This window comes from Molothrus aeneus, chromosome 12 (genome assembly GCF_037042795.1).
Source record: "Molothrus aeneus isolate 106 chromosome 12, BPBGC_Maene_1.0, whole genome shotgun sequence".
Taxonomy (NCBI): Eukaryota; Metazoa; Chordata; class Aves; order Passeriformes; family Icteridae; genus Molothrus; species Molothrus aeneus.
Genome location: NC_089657.1, coordinates 8,353,902 through 8,374,530, shown reverse-complemented (window position 1 = coordinate 8,374,530; position 20,629 = coordinate 8,353,902). Strand labels below are relative to the sequence as shown.

At 39.0% G+C, this 20,629-nt stretch overlaps 1 protein-coding gene across 2 annotated transcripts in view; it reads right to left on the bottom strand.

Moving 5' to 3' along the window:
- Positions 1 to 20,629, bottom strand: part of FHIT (fragile histidine triad diadenosine triphosphatase) — a 527,985-nt gene that overhangs the window by 128,166 nt on the left and 379,190 nt on the right. For both annotated transcript variants that reach the window (XM_066558122.1, XM_066558121.1), the window contains 2 exons: positions 13,708 to 13,853; positions 12,802 to 12,831 (listed from right to left, as the gene is read on the bottom strand). In XM_066558122.1, coding sequence (XP_066414219.1) covers positions 12,802 to 12,831; positions 13,708 to 13,853 — 176 coding nt within the window. The remainder of the gene's footprint in view (positions 1 to 12,801; positions 12,832 to 13,707; positions 13,854 to 20,629) is intronic.

The window sequence follows — 20,629 nt, the reverse complement described above, 5'->3', positions numbered from 1 at the left end:
TTTTTCCTTACTCTGTGCCTAATTTATTAAATCATATTACCGCTCTCCATTATTTTTTAAGTTTGCAGCAAAATTTATTTAAGTTTCAGTCCTGAATGTCATGGGATAATTACAACATTTAACAGCAATTTATCATTTCCCAATAGGGTTTGCAACCTGTCTTTGCCTGCTTACTGAAATTTGTTCGCTTGTTTCTCTCAAGGGTTACTGAAAATATTCTGCCTTTCACTTCTGCACAGATATTCCCTGTTTTACTGGAGTGACCAGAAGATATTCTACTGAATAGAGCTGACATCTGCTTGCCAGCCCAGACCTCCTGAGGTCAAGTCAACCCAACATCAGCAAAACACAGCCCTGCCCATTAAGGAACAGGATGTCATTCATTGCAATCTGCTGCTAATTACAGAGTCACCCAGGCAGGCTACTACAGAGCAACTTCTTTTTGCTCCTGTATCCAGGTGTTCAACAAATAGAAAGATTCATACAGAAATTGAATATGCTAATCACAAGAAAATGGAAAGACATGGAAGAGGGGTTTTAAAAATGGGTCCCTGCATTTCATGTGCTGAAGAAGCAAAGCAAACCCTTCCAGCTCTCAAGGAAGGACAATGTTGGCATTTCCCATACACAGCTTGTTCAAAGGGCCCTGAGAATTTTGAGTGAATCCCTGTATCCCTAAGCCATCCCTCCTCTCTCCACAACCATCACTGTTGTCATCTTATTGCAGGGGTTCTCTTGTCTCCTTATCACAAAAGTTCCACACCTTCCTGGTGTTTCTCATGGGCAGCTCCTCAGAGCACTGACTTTCTTCTTCACAAAGCAGCCAACTGACTCCAGTTCCCCTCTCACCCAGCCACCCCACTCTTTTACAGCATCTTTTTCTCATTGCTTACAGCTGTGGCCTGGTAAAGTCAGGCCTGTTCCCAATTTTGATAATTGGCCCAGCTGCAGCTCCTTAGGGGTAAGATTACTTTCTACACTATCTTTATTTTCTTATATTCTATCCCCCTACACATCACCATGGGCAGAGCCAGGGTCCTGCCCCTGCAGCAGCCTCAGCCCAGGATGGGCACAGCCAGCCAAAGTCTCCAGGGTATCACACAAATAAAGCTGGAACATTGTTCTGCCCAACCTTTGGGCTCTCCTAAGCCCTGCCCCAAGCCCAGCTTTGGGAGCCAGCCCAGGACAGCACATTCCCAGCACAGTGTGATTAAACCACACCAGGACCATGCAGATGTGCAGAGCCCTAGAGCAGAATAAGATCTTGTCTCCCCACCCCAGGCAAGTCCAGCAAACCCAAGCAAAATTTTTTCTTTCCTTCAAAAGCAAGAGACTGAACAGTGGTTATGTATTGAAAGAAAATCCTGAGCAGCAGCACCTGATTCAAACTCAGAATAATTTATTTTAAAAATCCTAATCCTGAACTGCCAAGTTATCTACAGGAACTTCTCTCCAGAAAAAGCCAGGCAGCTGTGCTGAACTGCACCCATAGAGGCTGATTTCTTTTATGTGATCCAAAGCTGAGAAGAGACCAAACATCTCTAAAGCTGATCCATGAGAGGCAGGGTCTGCCCTGAAAGGTGCTGTAAATTCCAGAGCCGGCCAGGGAGGCACCCCCTGAGCCCCAGGCTGAGGAATCTCACCCCAGGAGTTTGCTCACCAGGACAGCTCTGCTTTAGCACCAAGCATCGTTCATACAGAAGGGAATTGGCTGAAAGACTCATTTCCTGCTCCCATGATCTGCTCTTAAAGCTCCCAATTAAGTGAAAGTGTGTCAAACTGGAGAGCTTCATTTGCTCACTCTCCTACTCCAACACAGCCTTTCCCTGGGCTTACACACAGTTAATGCTGTGAAATATTGATGCCTATCCAGAAATGAGACGTGATGAAGCTGTTAGCTATACAAAATGAATTAAGGATCCCACAGAAATGAGTTTTGAGTCCTCCTGATTTTGTACCTTTGGAATGTGCTGCACCTGGATGGGCTCTGAAGGATGAGTGACTGCTGTGCAGGACTGCTAAGAGCAGAGGAAATGGGGAAAAAAATGCCCTTAAGGTACAGAAATACCCATGAGCCACTTCTCTTAATATGCAACAGATAATGAATAAACTACCCTGTATTTTGTATTTATTTTTGTCAACAAAATCTAATCAAAGTTCATTTTTTTTAGAAACTCAATAGTTACATTAAATTAGATTACATAGAAAATTAAATCATAAATCCATGTAACTAGACCCTGCCTCTGTCTTGGTTGCTCCAAAACACAACTTTGCTCTCTTGAGCACCTCATTTAATTCTGGGAGGCTGAGCTTCCAAACTAGTTATGGATTTGATCATTTAATAACATGAAACAAGTAATTGTGTGGGGGAAAATTTATGATTTAATTAGGCCTTACTGGTAATCAATAGCAATCTATTAATTCATTAATTTGCATATCCCTTGTTTTTATGTGTGGCCACAAATTCTGTCAGCTTTTTTTTTTTTGAATTTATGAACTTTTTACCTTCGCTGTGCTAAAGGAGGTGCTCAAACTGTATGTGTTGAGCAGAGGAAACAACTGAGCAGTGGGAATGCCTGTCTGCCCTATAGAACTGACTGCAGGACAAGATTTAGTACTGAAAACAAAGATGAGAAATAAAACAACAGGGCCTACTCTTCCCAGGATCCATGCACAATTCTCATAATTGTTAATAAAAGATAGTAAATGGATGTGCACTGAGGGGAGTTTATTAGAACATAATAAATACTGGTATTTTCCTTCTTTATTTGTATTTTCTTTTTACTTTATAGTTATTATAACTGAACTTCTCCAGGTGAAGTGAAACATATTTAAAGAAAAAAATAAAAAATATTCTATTGAATTATGCTTGATAAGTTATTTTCTCAAAATGCTATTTTTCATTCAGAATTATTAGATTTACACACATCACTAATAACTGTAGGCTTAAATTATACACTATATGAAATCAAAATATTACTATTGTAGGATCAAAAATGTTTGTAAAGAAATGGAAAAAGCCCCATTGATTTACTTCACATGTTTCCACAAGTGAGTTGAACCATTTATACCAGAGAAAAATCTTGCCCCAGACATCAAGGTTGTGCTACTTACATCAGGCTCAGACAATCGAAGACAGGTTATAAATTCATATTCTGCTGGATCATAATTCTGAATTTAACTCAGGGTGGCCTCACCAAAAGGCACAATTGAAAGAATGGCTTTTGTTGAGCACAGACATGACTTATTTTCAGGCAAAAAAGGATTGATTAAATGCAGTGTGAACTGATCCACTCCTCAGTCTGGGCAGGCTGACCACTCCCTAAAGATAAATCCCCTCCACCTGAGGTGCTGGAAGGCCAGCTGAGGGAATTAGTGATATTACCTTTTCTATACCTTCTCAATAGGGAATTAATAAAGTTCATTCACAGATCCATTAAAAAAAGTGTTACCTCTGGGCATTATCTTTACTTCAAATACTAAAAATTATAATTGAAATCTGAGAAACTCAACATTCATGAAATCAGAGGAATTATTCATCATTAGAGATTTAACATATTTACAAATAAGATCAAGACAATCATTCACATGAGCACTTTCCATCTGGTCTAGTTTATTTTCTTTCAGCCTCTCACAGAGAGAATTCTGATCACTGATGCCAGGCAGACGATGTGAAATGAAGATTTCATGGTAGCAATGAAGGTGGTATCTCTCAAAAAATACAACTTTCTTTTCTTTCACATTTTCTGTCTGTAATCTCAGTTAAGGAGACAGTGTAATTGTTGATAGATTAATTTTGGGTTTTTCCCCAATTTATGTCAATTGTGGCATCATTACTAAAATACTCAGAGATGCTTTTAATTTACAGAACTCGCTATGCAGAAGTTTCAGTGAAATTTTTTCTTTCCTTCAAAAGCAAAGGATTGAACAGTGGTAATGTGTTGAAAGGAAATCCTGAGCAGCAGCATCTGATTTAGACACAGAATAATTTGTTTTAAAAATCCTAATCCTGAACTGCCAAGTTGTCTACCAGGAATTTCTCTCCAGAAAAAGCCAGGCAGCTGTGCTGAACTGCACCCATAGATGTTGATTTCTTTTATGTGATCCAAAGCTGAGAAGAGGCCAAACATCTCAACCCGATTTTAGCAGGTTACTGCCTACATTTATGGAAGAATCAGGCTATGTTTTGTGACTGTTCCTTTCTCTTTTTAAAGGCACATCTCCTAACATTTGCTACGTGTGTGTGTGCACAATCCACTTGGAGGGAGATTTCTGCCAAAGAGAAGGGTTGGGTGCTTCTCCCTGCAGGGAGTGCTGCACCTCCCCTGCCTGGAAAAGCAGCACAGTGCAAGCAAGAGAGGATTTCTCAGGAGCCATCCCTGAAACTGCAAACCAGGCAGGCAGAGGGGAGCCCAGAGCTCCAAACCCCACCCTGGCTGTGCCCTGGGGAGTCCCCAGCTGAGCTGCACTGCACAAGGGCAGGGTTTTACCCCATCCCTGCGCACAAGGGAAAGCCAATGTAAAATGTGAGCACAGGAGCTGAGGATGAAGCTCCCTGAGACTGGACTTTAAAGGCATATTTCAAATTCTTTCAAAGGACAGCTTAGCTTTATGCAGTGAGCAGAGACCCAGCATATGAGTGGCCTTGCCAGAGGGCACCCAAGCAGCTTTCAGGAGAGATTGGGCAAATGAGCCTTGAGAGAAGGGTTTTGCTGTTTGCAGGAAGCTCTTGGCTTGTCCAATGTGAGCATGAACTGAAACACACTGCAGTATCCTGAATTATTGGCTTTTTTATTTTTTTTTTAACAGTAAAAATATTACCTACTTTTCACCCTGTCATCCTGTCTGGAGCTTGCTGAGCAAGTTTTATTCTATTATTTTAACCTTAGTTTTCCATTTCTAAATCACTTCAGACAGAGACTTTTCTCTAAGAAAGAAAGTCCTGCATGGGCTAAGACGGTGCTGCCAGAACAGACTAAAATGGGCTAGGTCAGATATTCCTGTATTTCAGATGTGCTTTCCACAGATTACAGGGCAGTGCCAGGGTACTGGCTCTTTCATGTGGCACAGGAACACAGGGCTAGGAAAGGCCTCCATTCCCTTGATATTACATGCAAAATGTTACATACACTCCTTCTTTTTGACATTTTTAAGAAGCAAACTCCTCCAAGCTGTGCAGGCTCTTTGGAAATTTGCAGGGGCAGCTTTAAGTACACACTTTTTTCGTTTTCAGAAGAGGAGGTGACTTTCAGGAGAAAAAAATATGGAACCATTTTTTTCCTTCTTGTTGCACTGGTAAGGCACCCAGGACCCTCCTGAGTGGGCTGCCTTTGTCTGGCCAAAACTGGGTGAGCACCATGCACAAAGAACCTGACCCTGCCCTGGCACAGCATCCACACAGACACTGGGCCACCAGAGTTTAGCTCAGATCAGTCAACTGAAAATGCCTCTGGGCAGGAACACCCAATAAACCCAACCATGAACAGTTTAAATGTGGGTTAGTGCCTGCTTGTGGAAGGCACACACTGGCATGAGGCAGAGAAGTCTTTTCACATCCCTTCTAATCTGTGGTCAGCAAATGAATAATTTTCTGTGGGTCTTGGGAAAAGCAATACCTGGGAGGTAAGAATGTAAAGACAAATGTGCAAAATCACACAAGACCAGAGCACAGTCAGGTCATGTTTCATTTTAAAGCATTATATTACTTTTTAGAAAGAGTTAGTCTTTTTAAAACCTATTTAACTGAAATCTAGCTTTACAACACTTGCTTAATAAACAATTTTCACCTACTACAAAACACAGAAAAACATCAAGTTACATGTCTGAATAAAACTGGAATAATTTTGCACATTTCTTGGTGAGATACATTTTAGTCAAAAACAACGTTTTGTAACAGAATTGAAAAAAAAAAAAAGAAACAAAACAAAACCAAACATTCCCTCTTTGGTGAAGAGTTTTATAAGATACAAGACTGACAAAGAGGAGAAGTATTATGGATGAGATGGAGCTTGAAAAGAAATTCATACACTAACCAGACAAAAATTAATCAGACAGCCTTGGCTGTGCTATTAATGATTTTAGACCTGATGCATGGGATTTCAAGAGGTTTTACATTTCAAGTACAATACAGTATTTGTAGGACCTGTACTCAAGAGTGGCATTTGATTGATTGAACCTACTCCGAGACAGAGAATGCTTTAAATGCAAAACATATTGCTGTAACAGGGGAACAAAGAAGTGAAAGATACTTTCTAATTAAAACAGAGGATTTTTGATCCTAATCTCAGTCATTGAGGGGCAAATAAAGAGCAGCATGTCATGGATTTCTCAACACCCCTCCCTCTATTGGTTTTGTTTTTTTTGGTCAAAACATGTCAATTCAATAAAACAGCATTTCCAAAGGAGGTTTTGTTATCACAAAGAAAAAGTTTTTGTTGTCAAATACTCAGTTATAACATTTTCAGAGGAAAATATTTCTATCTTTTCGCCAGAAATACTTTTTCATTTTGAAATGCAACTCTGTTTATTGAATAAAAAAAAAAAAAAGACTGATTTGTTCAAGATTCTTCTGTCATGAAAATTGCAAATATCTGAACACATACCAGGGGAAAAAAAATAAAAAAAGGCTATTTAAAAATCTTTTGTCAAAGCAGGAGCAGGCTGTCCTGGAGCTGCAGAGGGGCAGAATGCAGAGAGCCCTGGCAGTGTTTAACCCTTTCCTGTGGGAATTGATCAGGTCTCCCAAGGCGACCGCTGGGTTCACCTGGAGCAGCTGCTGGCAAAGCCCCTGGGCTCTGCTGAGCTGCCATGGGGCTGGGACAGGCTGGGACAGGCTGGGACAGGCACATCACCCTCCCAGGGACACTGCTGGCAGTGCTCACTCCCCTCCTGTCCCACGGAGCTGCAGATTCCATGGTCCAGCTCCCACCCACCAGACCGGGACAGGAAAACCCCAGTGGCAGCTCTGGGGCTGAATGGGAACGTGCCCAGCCAGGAGGAGCTGGATGTGGCCAGCAGAGCTGCAGGACTTTAATATCTGCATGCCAAAGCAATTTAAACAAGCATTTGAACCCACTTACTTGCTTATTATAGTTTAATTTAGACAGTGTCAATATCTGTGACTAGCTCTGGGGATATTTTTGGAATTAAACTACCTAAAGAGAACATTCATCTAAGAAATCCATATGGCAGGAAAGAAGGGTAGAACTGCTAGCATGGAATAGTAAAATGTTCCTTTTCATCACCATTCTTCAACTTAAATCTCTGGAAATTTCATTTACTATCCTCATTTATACTGGCCTATTTTTAACAATGCTTTGTTGGGTGTTTGTTTTTTTGTTTGTTTGGTTAGGTTTTTTATATTTATAGTCTATAGAGACTATTCTGTGTTTGTACAGAGACAGAGGATTATATTGCTTTACAAGTCAGAGGTACAGCATGCCATGACACTCACTACTGGAAATTCATAATAATCTAGATTCAGAACTATCATAATTCACTGCTAAAGAGAATCTTTGAAAAATTTCAGTCCCCATCCCTTCAGGGAACTTCACAACCCAGTATTTCTAGATCAGACTTCATTATCCAGGTCATCATTTCAATTTATCAGTGCCTTGGGGCCTTTGGTATTCACAGCTAGGATGGTGTTATGTCCATCAATCACTAGGCTCTTTCCACATTCCCACTTTTCTTTCATCTTCTTCAGTCTTCAAAACAATCTCTTAAACTTTCCATGGGTATATGCTGGACACAGACACCTCTTACTTCTGTCAAATGTTACATGTTTGAAGTACATGTACAGATCAGGAACTGATCTGTACAAATTATGCGGGCCAAAAGAACTGTTTTCATTCTAGGCCATGTAAATTATTATTTGTTTTAGGGAAGGGTTTACCGAGTTACCAGGGCCTCTTAAATATAAGCCTGCCAAAAAAAAAAGCAATATGGTTTTTCTTTATTGTTCAGTCAAAACCTAAATGCTACATGTTATGAACAGAAGTAAGGACTTTACAAAGCAAAGACTTGTTAGGACTTATGTCTGGCCTTAGGACCACATGTCTGGCCAGAGGACTGAAAGGAGATTTAGACCAACACAAGGCAGATTTTGAAAAAATTTCTGAAGGAAAGGGCAGGAATTATTATTTAGAGTGAGTAGAAACCATAGAGCTGGCAAAAGACTTCAAGGAAGCGGGGGAGAAACTATCTGGATGATCCTCCTGCTTCTCTGTCTCTGTAAGGGGCAGTATAATCCTAGCTTTGAAAATACACATCACTAACCCCAAACCACCCCAAACTAAATATAGTACTGAAATAGAAAGAAAATTTTGAGCTCAAACCAGACATAGCAGCCCTGAGACTACTGAATTTGCTGTACCAATTACCTGTCCACAATATTACATAGTCTCCAACCAAATACTATTAGTGTGGTTCTCAGAGTAATTCAAAGACACTGCTGCACTTCCTCACATCATTTTTGGATGTCACACAAGCTTCCAAGAGAATCATCATTCTTAAGGGTAAAGCACAGGAGATGATTTGTTCACATGTTTCAGTACAATCTGGTTTTCAAAAATTTGTTGCTTCCACATCTTTTTGTATCTGAGTTTTTAGATTTGTTTAAAGGTAAGAAAAGTCTTCACATTTCTCAAACACCAGCTTTTTTTTTGTTCTTCTAAAAGAGCAAAAGAGGGCTTCTAGTACTTCACTAAACCAGGGCTCACTTCTGTTGGTCTGCAGGGAAAGAAGGCTGAGGCATCAAAAGCATTGCAGTTAGTGAATTTAATCCTTCCGATGCAATTAGTCTGCAATGAGATCTGATTAAATTTAAAGACTCAAACCTCAAGTCCAGTACTTTGGGTCAAGACATAAATAGACAAAGAGGATGAAAGAGAAGTCTGCTGTGGGCTTAAATGAGTCCTGGGCTCCACAGCTCAGGCTAAGATTTCTGAGGAATGCAAGCCAGGTGGATTGATTTAACACAGCATTAAAAAACATCTGGAAAAGAAAAATATGTACATCAAAAATAATCATGAGACAGTCTTCGCAGTGTAAAATAACCAGTGGAATGTGTGACATATAAAATAAGTTTCTGCACACATACCCACACTGCCACCATCAGCTTTGCTTTCTCATTTATTTAGGGGAACCTGCAATTGGCAAACAGGCCCTTCCTTTCCCATGGATAACAGAGGAGGTGCTGAGCTGCTGGAGACTTCAACACTGCTGCAAAATAGAGGATGTGTTCATACCTGTTTGTGCAATGGACACTTGCTGTGCAATATTATCTTGTCTCTACAGATAAATTAGTTCCTTCATGCTCCTGCCAGCTTGATTTGTTTAGCCTTTACAGAGTACAGAATCCATGGAGTTTCTTGTGATTGAATCTCACGTAAAAGGTAAACCTGAGAGCTTATTCTACACTAAGCTATACATCCACCCAGGCAGCCAGAGCATTTGCTGACTTGATGATGAAAAGAAGGCTATAAAACATACCAGGGAAATCTTGAAACGTCGCTCACTTGACATAGCAATAAGAGCCCTGCATTAAGATGCAGAGCTGATTTCCCTGATCCATGAAATTACCTGGATATTTAAGGCATTCTCAAACAGAACCAGCATGAAACTCACCCTCCGTTCCTGGCACAAGGACACCGTGGGTTTTGTGTTCTCCAATAAAAAGAGAGCTCAAAATTGCAGAGATTAATAGTCTTTAAGGGAGCACCTAAACACAATTTCCTCCCTTTTCTCAAATAATAAGAAATAAGTATTCAAAATCTCTTGAATGCTAAAAGAAGGTTTTGCTTGATGACACACTGTTCAGGTGCCTGAGATACTCACGTTCTCTGTTGTGAGTGGTTCAAGAACCTCTCACAATAAAACAGTGTGCAATTCTGTGGCCATCTTTGGAGAAGGACAATTGTTTCTCTCATAAACAGGTGACAGGGCTGGAATAGGTACAATAGGTGGAAAGCTATGAAAAATGTTATGAAGGAATATATTGCATTATTTTGCTGTCTGAGACTGGGGACATGGTTCAGAATTCCTTACCATGTGTACATTTCCAGCTGCTAAAGGGTGGGAAAAGACCCATCTATACTTACAAATATTGGTGAACTGAGGGTCAGGTACAATTACTTCCAAAGACCCATCCAGTGAAAACACACAGTAAAAGGGAATTTGCAAGGGCCATCAGCTGCCCTAGAACATTGACTGCAGGCTCTGCTACCTTAGATGCCAAGGAGGAACAGAGCACAGCAATAAAGAAACTAAGTTAGATCATGAACAACTTCCCATTAGGGAACTAGAAAGGCTTTAACACAAAATGCACATTTCACACCACCAAAAGGGACATGTAACACTGGCAGACAATCTTATCACTGATTTCTAGCCAAAATCACATGGAAAGGGTCTTCTCCTTCCAACCTGCTGCATACATTGCACATATAATTTTCAGCATCTCCATTGCTAAGACAGACCTGAGACGCACATTCAGGTTCAAGATTTTTCTTGTACATGGATTACCATTTCTTCTTGTGGACAAAGGAGAATTCCTTTATCTTTTTCAGTCTCAGCTTTTGTCTTCAGCTAGGCTGATAGCTCTTCCCATTTTGTAGTAAAATTTTGTAGTGACCAATTGAAAAGTCAATACTCCTCTGCTTCCTGTATTTCTGTTCCTCCATAACACATACAGTATTTATTTATATATTTACACAGGTATACAGAATTACAAAAAAATACAACTGGAAAAGACTCTTGAAACCATCTGGTATGTAACCCCATTCAAAGCAAAATCAGCTACACCTAATTAGCTCCTGAGATACGCTTGCCTACCCTACTTAAACAGTCTCCACAAACTCCCTTGGATATTTGTGATGTTTTGCTATTTTTACTTTTAGAATGTTTTTCTAATGTTTGGTCTGTTCCAGAAATTTTAATTAAAAGCTCTCTCAGAGGAGACTGGATTATTGTGGATTCTCATACATGAAAAGAAAACCCCAAATAAATCCACATCCAGAAACATGACACATTGAATTCAAGGTTCATAAATTATTTGTAGGTCACATAGGTGTTGTTTCAAGCTTTGTGATTCAGAAAAGTTTAAATGAAACCAGCTATTTATGTATCCATGCTATTGTTCACTTAAAAGAAGATCTTGATCACAGTAATTTCTTTCCTGATTGAAGTTTTGAAAGCTCTAAATTCTCTGAAGAAAATAGTTGTTGGCATTTTTGGATGATAAACATCCCAAAGCGATGATGATAAATTACAGTGTTGCCCAATGATGCAGAAAAGTAGAGAAATTTAAACTGATAACCTCTGATTTATGAATACACACTCATAATTGCAAAGTCTAGGGGTTCACAGTGTAAGCACGGGTCATTTTCATCTCAGTGTTTATTAAAAGTGTGAGAAGGAGGCTTGAAGGGTGGCTGCCATTTTGTAATGCACACTTAATGCTCTGTGTTTCCAGTACAAACCCAAAGCAAAACAGAACTTCCTGCCTTTTTAAGGCCTACATAAGCATTTGTTACTGTTCACAGTCACATCTTTTTACATCTTTGCTCACTCATATAAATAATTCTTCTCACATATAACCATTCCTATATACCTTAATAGAGAGAAAAACACTTGTCCAAATTATTAAAATAAATGCTCAGTTTTTCATCGTAAATCATACTGGTGATAATAACAAAATTTACTTCAAAAGTATTTTAACTAATTATTTCACCTATCAACCAACGCTGCCAGTGAAACCCACACAATGCACTCCAAGTCATGAGTCAAGGAATCTGTTTTGTCACAGTACAGAAATAAATCATATTATATTCCTTCATCACATCCCAAGCTTGGTGATATTGTAATTTCTTCTTCTCTCTCCCTATTACCTCTCTGTTAAATATTCAAAGCAGGCAGCAAAAGGCAGAAGGAAAAATAAGGTCAATTCAGCAAATTGAAAAAAAAGTAAAATGTTCCTATCCACCATCATTTGGTTGTTACAGTTATCTTAATCAACTCAAACAGGTTCTCTGAGACATCTTATTTGATTTTACAAAGTGCTAACCCATAGCTATATTTGACTTTCCTGTGATTCCAAATGTAAAAATAGTCTTTATCTAACGTTGAGGCATATCATCTAACTACACATGCAATTGCATTTGCATTATGAGGCAGTGAAACATGGCTGGAGAGACATCTTGCATGTTATCTGTGTTATTACTCAAGTGGAGAATATAATCATAAATCCTTCTCTTCCCTTCCACCCCCCCACCTTTTTTTTTTTTGGAAGTACACTTAAAATCTGGTTTTTTGCTTCACTGGGCCCATTACATTTAAACTTCAGTAACAAGAATGTGATATGAATACACTGAGAGAAAGCATAGAATAGACAAAAGGTATATTTTCATAATGTGGTTCAGTTTAACTGTTCCTACAATTAGCTACAACTCATTAGGCAATAAACAGAAAAACAAAGAGATCCTGAATGGAAGGGCAATATTTTCTCCATAAAACAAACAAAAAACAGAACCAGATGCCTTTTTCATGAGGCTTTCCTTGCATAAATACACCCAGCAGCTTAGAAAAGATATTTTCTTGATTGAAAATTTTTGTCCAGGAAGAAAACGTGTAAACATTAGCTTGTGCAATTTCAATAAAAAGTATTTACTGCTATTGTACACTTGGGATTTTTTGATCTCAAGGATAAAGTCACACTACAGCAATGCACTGCAGATGACGAGCTTTGATCTTTTATTAGTTCCTATAATTGTGTCTTAATTTGTATTCTGCATAATGAGCACTTACCTTCACTGTTTGTCCAGCTTCAGGGCCATCCTGTAAGCAAAGGGAAAAGTCTAAGGTTAGAGGATCTAACAAGGATTACACAGTAATTCAGAAATCTTACTCAACAGTCATTTACATCAATTACACTGTCTGTTAAATTAGCATATTTTTCCTCAGGACTATTCAACACTAAGTTTTTGGACAAAGCTCCTTTCCATATCAGACCCCAGCAAGAGGGAAACTATCTCATATCACAAAAACAAGTTCCTATTTTTCATTTTTTCAGATTATATTTTTCAATAGCTAGCAATAGATTTCTGATCCTTGTGAACATAAATCCACACACGGAATAAGAATTTAATCAAACTGTGCTTGCTTAAATTCTGATTCTAATGAATGGGCTTAGTGTCCTGGTTTGCTTTAAACAGAGTTCATTTTTGGTATAAAAACACCCAGCACAAACAACTGAAAGGTCAGAATTTATAATGTATTTACATGGCTAGAGATCTCTGCCTGCATATAAATATCTGTGAGGAGGGATCACCTATCTCAAGTATGTACAGTGGGTTGTGTGTGCAACAGGGGCTGTGGCTGCCTTCTCCAGAGGTCAGCCCTGCCAACACTTCTTTGAAGGAAGAATATTTCCTGAAATACTCACAAACAAGCACAGCATTTGAGAGTGTTTGCTGGCTTTCTCCAAGGCTTTGCAGTCAGTAATTAACCACACTTTCCCACTGGTTTCCTCTTTAGATTTCTCAATGGCAAATCTGGAATACTGCAATGCAGTTATTTGGCTTCTTGTCTGTTATTGCTGTTATTTTGCATTTATTGCTCCTTGAAGTTCCTTTTGTGATTGGGCTGGGGGAAAAGGCTGAAAGCTTGATAAAACAAACCATTAAACCTTTCTCAGCTGACTGGTTTACCAACCTGGATGGAAAAGGTGAGAGAAGTGCCACAGAAATGTTTCTCCACCACGTTGCCGACCCTTTGTGCCGTACGGAACAAATCAGCCACTTCCTCGGGACGCAGGTCACGGAAACGCTCCACCGGCCGCAGGGGACAAACAAGGACATCTGAGGGTGGCAGTGTCAAGGCTCAAACACAAATCTGAGCGCTCTCAATCCCCAGCCTGGAACCTGGTTCTGATCAACCTTGAATTGTCTGAGCTTTTCCTCTCTGGTGACACAGCAAGAAACACACGGCTAATTACAGGGAATTATATGATGCTGTGTTCAGAATTCTTTTCCTCAAATATGGACGAATATTCCCTCAGATTTGGACAAAATTACCAAGGCTCTTGTGCTGTACTGAGACCTTTAAGGGAAAGCAAATTTTTCACAGACTCAAATTTACCATCGCAATGGAGAAATGCTGGTATTTATCTCCTGTGAAAGTCAGAGACATTTTCTTTTGTGATTAAAAATGGAGGAAAGCCAAAGCAATTTAAGAGGGTTTTGGATGTGTTGTCTGAGACAGGAGTTTACAATGCTTTTCCCCATATGTGATATATTTTTTTGAAAATCTTGACTTGACCCCTCTAATTTTAGGCACCTAAACATGACAAGCTGGCACTATGCTGATCATAGCAGATCACTTATTTCTACACATTATTTACAATTCACGAGGAATGCTCACCTGTTGTAACTATAACATGTATTTTTAAAAATACATTAAGATAATTAAGACTATTTCCTTTTAAGCAGAGTGTTCACAATCCTGTAAATATACTTTGATTTAATTCTACCTTGGTGACTGTGATTTGACAGTCAGTGAAATGAAGTTATAAAGTAAATAATGGAAGTACACAGATGCTGCTTACAGTCATCTGATCTGCTGTGTTCACAGTAATTAATAATTGCTATGATTCCTCACTTGAAAGTCAATTATGCAACATTACTAATGGTCCAGAATTCTTAGCAGAGCCTCAGTTGTGTAGATCCAACAAGCAAGTACTTGATTCTCATTTCAATTCCCTGCAGACAGAATTCTTTGCTGACTTACAGAACAGAATTTGCAGAATGAAGACCTTAAAGTAACCTTTAACACCACTTGAACTTTCATGACCAAAGGCTATGAAAATTATTTTTTCCAGTATTAAAATAAGTATTCAAAAGACTATTTGAAGAAAATTAAGTTCCATGCCATTGTATTACAGTCATCTTTATTTTTACTGCATCTTGAAGCCTGCAGGTGTTCAGGAATATTCTCTATAATCCAGGAAAGGTAACTAGGAGCTGCTCTGCAGTTAACAGGTTCACAAAAAGGTTACATCAACCTGATTGTCAAGAACTATGTGAGACATTTGAAATAAGATTAATACACGTGAAAGATCAATTATTTCCATAAGCACAGAGGCAACATGTTTACGTACACCAAGGTTATATTATAAAAATCACACTTATCATTCTGATAAGACAGAAAACCAGACATTTTCTCAAAGTAAAGATTTAGTGGCAGGTTTTGATTATTTTTCTAAATCCAGATGAGAACAGACAAGTCTGTAATGGATATTTGCTATAGTGGGAGCAGAATTGAGCAAGCTCTACCTGTAGCAGCTCCCAAGAGAACAAGAGAAGACTGGTCCCAGCTGTGGGTGCTAATCTGCTTTGAAAATCTGTCTCTCAGGGGTTTTTTGTACAGAATCAGCTATGCCACTCCTATTCTCCTTTTCGCTTGTTACAGCTTATGTTATTAACATTTAAGAAAGGAAAAAAATATATTTAGAAAGCAGGTACTTGGAAACAAAACAATCCTGGATGGAGACAAAACTCCTCATTTTGTGGGGTTTTAGTTCTGCAATGCTGTTTCCCTTGGTAAATTACCAGGCATAGTAAACCCCTTGTAATTCAGTTGTGCCTTCCCAGTGCATTGTACAGAGCACATCCATAAATGATGCTATTGGCTAAACTTGGAGCCTGAAGGAAGAGCTGCAAAGTTGATTGGCAGACCTGATTTCCATACCAGGAATAAAGGAATGGAAAAACTAATTAATTTTACTCATAAGAAGGAAATCCATGTCAACACTAAAACAGGAAAAAGGACATTTGTTTAATCTGAATTCATTTTTCCAAAGGAGAGAAGGGAAGCTTGTACCCTTAGGGCATCTGATACTTAAGTAGATAATTATCCTTCTTCTGCAGCACTGCTTTATTATCATGGCTCAATGAACCATTTATAAATGAAGAATTTCCCCTCACTTACCTCTAGCAAAACTGCTGCTTACATTATGACAAGTTTCCTTTTCTCCTTTCGAGTTTTCCCCAGCAGCGTCTCACCCTCTCAGACTCGAGCACGCCTCACCAGCAGTTGTTTGTTCTCTACCTAGCTCAGGGCCACAGCCACAATTTTTGCATTAATGCTGGTTCCTACAATCTGATGTTAGCACTGTACTGTTTGCCACTGCAATGGGTTGTGGAAAACATGAGGCAAACAGTTCTTGGGAGAGCTTTTGTTCCCATGGCACATCGCAGAGGGAGCGATGGTTGGTTCTGGCCAAGACAGGACAGGTTTTCCCTTAATTTTATCACTAACCTGCACTGCCATTTTGCAAGTTCTCTGTATCTCTCTTTGTCTGTCCTCTTCCATACATCATCTGTCTTATCTGCTTAGACAGCACTTGCCAGCTGGTGCAGTGGAGGTTTCTTATTAACCAAGAACATCTCTGCTCATGTTGGGCCCCCAGTGCTCCTGCAGTACCTAATGCTGCACCCATGGCATTCTGCAAAAAGGACTTGCACTTCCTCCTTACATTACCAAAACTCATTTACAACTCAAACTAGATTTTAGCTATATTTCTGTCTTTGAATTTGATAAATAATTCAAAGGCACAATCATAGAATGGAGCATCTTCTCTGAACTTTCCATCATTTCAAAACAATTCTACAAAGAATAATGATAGAAATTCTGAATCAGAGCTACATTAACATGAGAATGTAATTAGGACAACATTCAAGTTATATTTAGCTATGAATATATTAAAAGGAAAATGTTAGAATGAATTCATGAATTAGAGGTCATTAGGAAAACAACCATCCACTGCAACTTTAAATCATAGTTTTTAAGTAAAGTTTTTGATGCTAGAATAGTTTTTAATTTTATACCTGGTTTGATTTTAAGCTCTACGCCTGTTCCATTCACCTCAGAATTCTTACTAAGTTTAAAATTAGATCAACTGTTCATTACTTTCTACAATAACCCACTGTAAACCCGGCTATGAAACCACTTCAGGTGACTATGTATTAAAATGTGAGAGAAAGTGAGTCTGTGCTTATGTTTATGTGCAATTACTCCTTAGACTGAAGCATCCACTGCCATCTGAGATGCCTCAGGGCATCCAGCTGCCACTCCAGAAGGGCTGGAGTCTCCCATATGCCCTACATCACAACACCATAACTCAGGTGGGACCCCTGAGTCCTCTTGGGCTATCTGAAATGGCCACAGGTGCCTGTGTGTGTCCTTTAACAGTGGCTCAGCAGGACAAGGTGCTGCCACCCAGCACAGACATGCTGCAGCACTGCTGGCAGCATTCAGCCTTCAGAAAGTTTGAACTTTAGCTTTCCTTTCTCTAAGCACTGTAATTAATAAGTTTTTGATTTCTTCATCCATTCTGAACTGCTACAGACTGATGAAGTTTCTATTTTTAAGCTTTGATGTGCACAGCTGTTATTTCCTTCAAGTTCTCTGAGTCAGTCCACATCACTAGAGCACATGCAATTTAATATGTCAGCTTCTCCATTTTAGGGAGTGAAAAACCTTTACACCTTATTATAATCTGTAACAACACATTTCTCTCTCTAAATCTTGCAGAAGTCTCTCAACAGCTTTACTTCTCTCCCTAACACCTAAATATGCATACACAAATCAATCTGTGTTGGAAAAATCCCCCTTGGATTTGTGGATTGAAGGATGTGCTCACCCTGGGGATTTTGGGGCATGACTGAAAAGTGAGCACGTGCTAACTGCACGCTGGCTTTGAGCTGATCAGAGAGAGAAAAATCAGATTCTACAAGAAAATCAGAACTCCTGGCCAACATCTGCATGGTGACCACTTCAAATGTAATTTTCCTTCCACTAATACACACAGAGTGAAGGCTGAAATTCAAAGGCTCAGCAGTAATTTTTATTTGCTTTATATGGATTTTGACTTAGAAGCTTAAATTATTGTAATTGTGTATTTAAGGCCTAGGCCAAGCTCTCTGTTCACTTCAATGGGACTCCACTCAACCCCACAAAGTGCCTATTATAAATTTTCACACATAACTATCAAGGTACACACGTTCTGTAGTTCTGAAATGTTGGAAAATGGCCTTTGGGGGGGGTCAAAAAAGAAAGAAAACCAAAAAAAAAGAAATCCCAAAGAGGTTAAAATTCCTTTTATGTGACAAGCTTTAGAGCTGAACACAGCTTTTTCCTGGTTAAGTCCATTAATTTGCTATATAGAAACATACTTTCAGTTTTGACTCTTGTTTTATTCCTGAATTTGAACTTCAAACAGAACAATTCAAAGCTTTAAAAAGGAAAAAATTAAAGGCTCTCCAGATACTGACACTCTAACAATAGGAATAAAGTTCTTTTTTTTCTCTTTGTCTTTTTGAGGAACCACTTAAAAACATTAAAATTGACAGGTTTTCTTAATATGTTAGGCTTTAAAAGAACAAAATACAAGGGAAAAAAGGCAAAATATCTAAAAGTGAAAGGGTAATTGCTACTTTATGAAGCTCCTGGGTTTCACCAACGTTGTTAGCTTTCTATACCATTTGTTATAAAATTTTTTAACTTAGGAAAATTATTTATTTCCACACAGTCAGGAATTCATAGGTCACATTAGAATAGAAACATTTCCTGTTTCATTAAACAGTCTTCCCTCTCAGAAGAGGGAGTGCAAGAGTCAACATCTAAGAAAACAACAGCAAATCAGAACAATAGCCAACCATATAAGCAAACAGCAAACAACAGCAACCAAAACGCCTCACAAAAGCAACCAAAGACATATTTTAATGACAAAAAGTCAAAATCTCCAAAATAAAATCTCTGAAAGTTTAAAACAAAATCTCCAAAAGTTTTAACAGTTTAATATTTCTATTTTTAGCATTCTAGTTTTTTTACCTAAAAAGTGCGTTAGTTAATACTCAAAATTTTCCTTAATGATTTAATTTTGGGAAACACCTCAAAAATTACTTTTTCATTAATATTTTGGTTTTGACTAATTGGTTTTCATTAAAAAAACTGTCCCAAGCTATAGAGACCTAATATTCCTGCATGCATTTCATAAACTTAGGTATAAGTAACTTAAAGCACAGCAGCCTCTGCTCTCCCTCCAGGCTGGAAACACCCCAGTCACTCACAGAGCAGCCCCCAGCAGGGATTTCCTCCTGCCTTGGAAATGGGGCTGTGCTCACTTTAGGGTCAATGCAGATTAGGTATTGCCACCATCTCTTGGTTCCAGCAGGAAGAACTCGATGGACATGGGTGATGTCCCTCGGGAGCTGCTCAGGGGCCAGCCCAGCCCGCAGTGAGCAGGGAGGGCTCTGCCTTGGGGGGTGCTGGGAGCCCAGGGCCTGGAACAACCAGCTGCAAAAATTATTACTAGAAAACTGTAATAAATGATTACTTCCAACTATTTCATGCACCTGTATGAAAGAACCCTTCTGCACACCCCTAGGCTGATGGGAATGCAGAAATAATGCGCCCTAGGGGGCAGAGGGAGGGATGGTTCTTTTCTTACAATGTTTTACATGAATTTGCATCAAGAGCCCCCAAGCAGAGAGAATCACACAGACAAAGCTTCAGGTATTAAAACTCACCACAATGTCCCCAGATTCAGCTGAGGAGTGTGGGCAGGGGTATTAAATTCATCATTGCATCTAAGCAGAAGTTTTCTTTGTTCAAAAGCTCTAATTGCTCAGAGAAAGAAGTCCCAGAGCTCTGAAAAAACACAGGAGAATGCATGACTAATAAAATTATTATAACTGAAAAACAACTGCCAGTCATTTATCTTTTTTCTGCCCCTGAACGATTCTTCAAATTTTGAAGGCTATGGGAGCAATTTCTCTGTGTGAGGAAAACAATAATGGTTTCACAGATGCTGCCTGTAGGAGGAGTTAAGAAGGAGAGAACACTGAAGTAGCACACACGTACACACAGAGGGCATCAAAAAAGCCTTTAAAAATTAATCAAATGCATATTTTGCTTCATTACAACAATATGTCAAGGCACCCATTCAGTTCCCAGTAAAGCCACAGAATCAGGACATCCATAAACCTGTAGCAATGCAAAACCTGACATTTCCCCCAGCCCAGAACAAGCCTTATTCAGTAAGATGGAGGGACTGACTTTAGGGAGGAAATCTGTAGAGCTGTTTGGATTAAGAGTAAATATCTCATAATAGGAAAACATGAAGGAGAACTCTTTAATGGATTTTACATGCAGAACTGTATTTAAATATATGTTAGAGTAGTGCCTTGGTACAATGTGGGAAATAGTAGTACATCACAGAGTTTGCTAGTTTGGGAAAAAACTCTGAACAATAAAGATGATTAAGAACCAATGCAAATGCAATACAGTTACAATAAAAACTTAAAAATTGCTTCAGACTATTAAACCCACATACAACTTTTTTTAATATATTGCTCTGCCACAAATTAGCATTAATAAAAAAAAGCCATAAAGATAAGACAAATTATCTAAATAATTTGATCTTGATAAGGCAGCTCAGTACATGTTTACACTAATGCAGAAGATCAGATTTATGCAGTATATAGAGAACTAGTGGTTCCACTAGAACAAAGAGCAATCACTGCAAATCTTTGACATGGATCTCTCCACACTATGAGAAGTACACTCTTTGAAG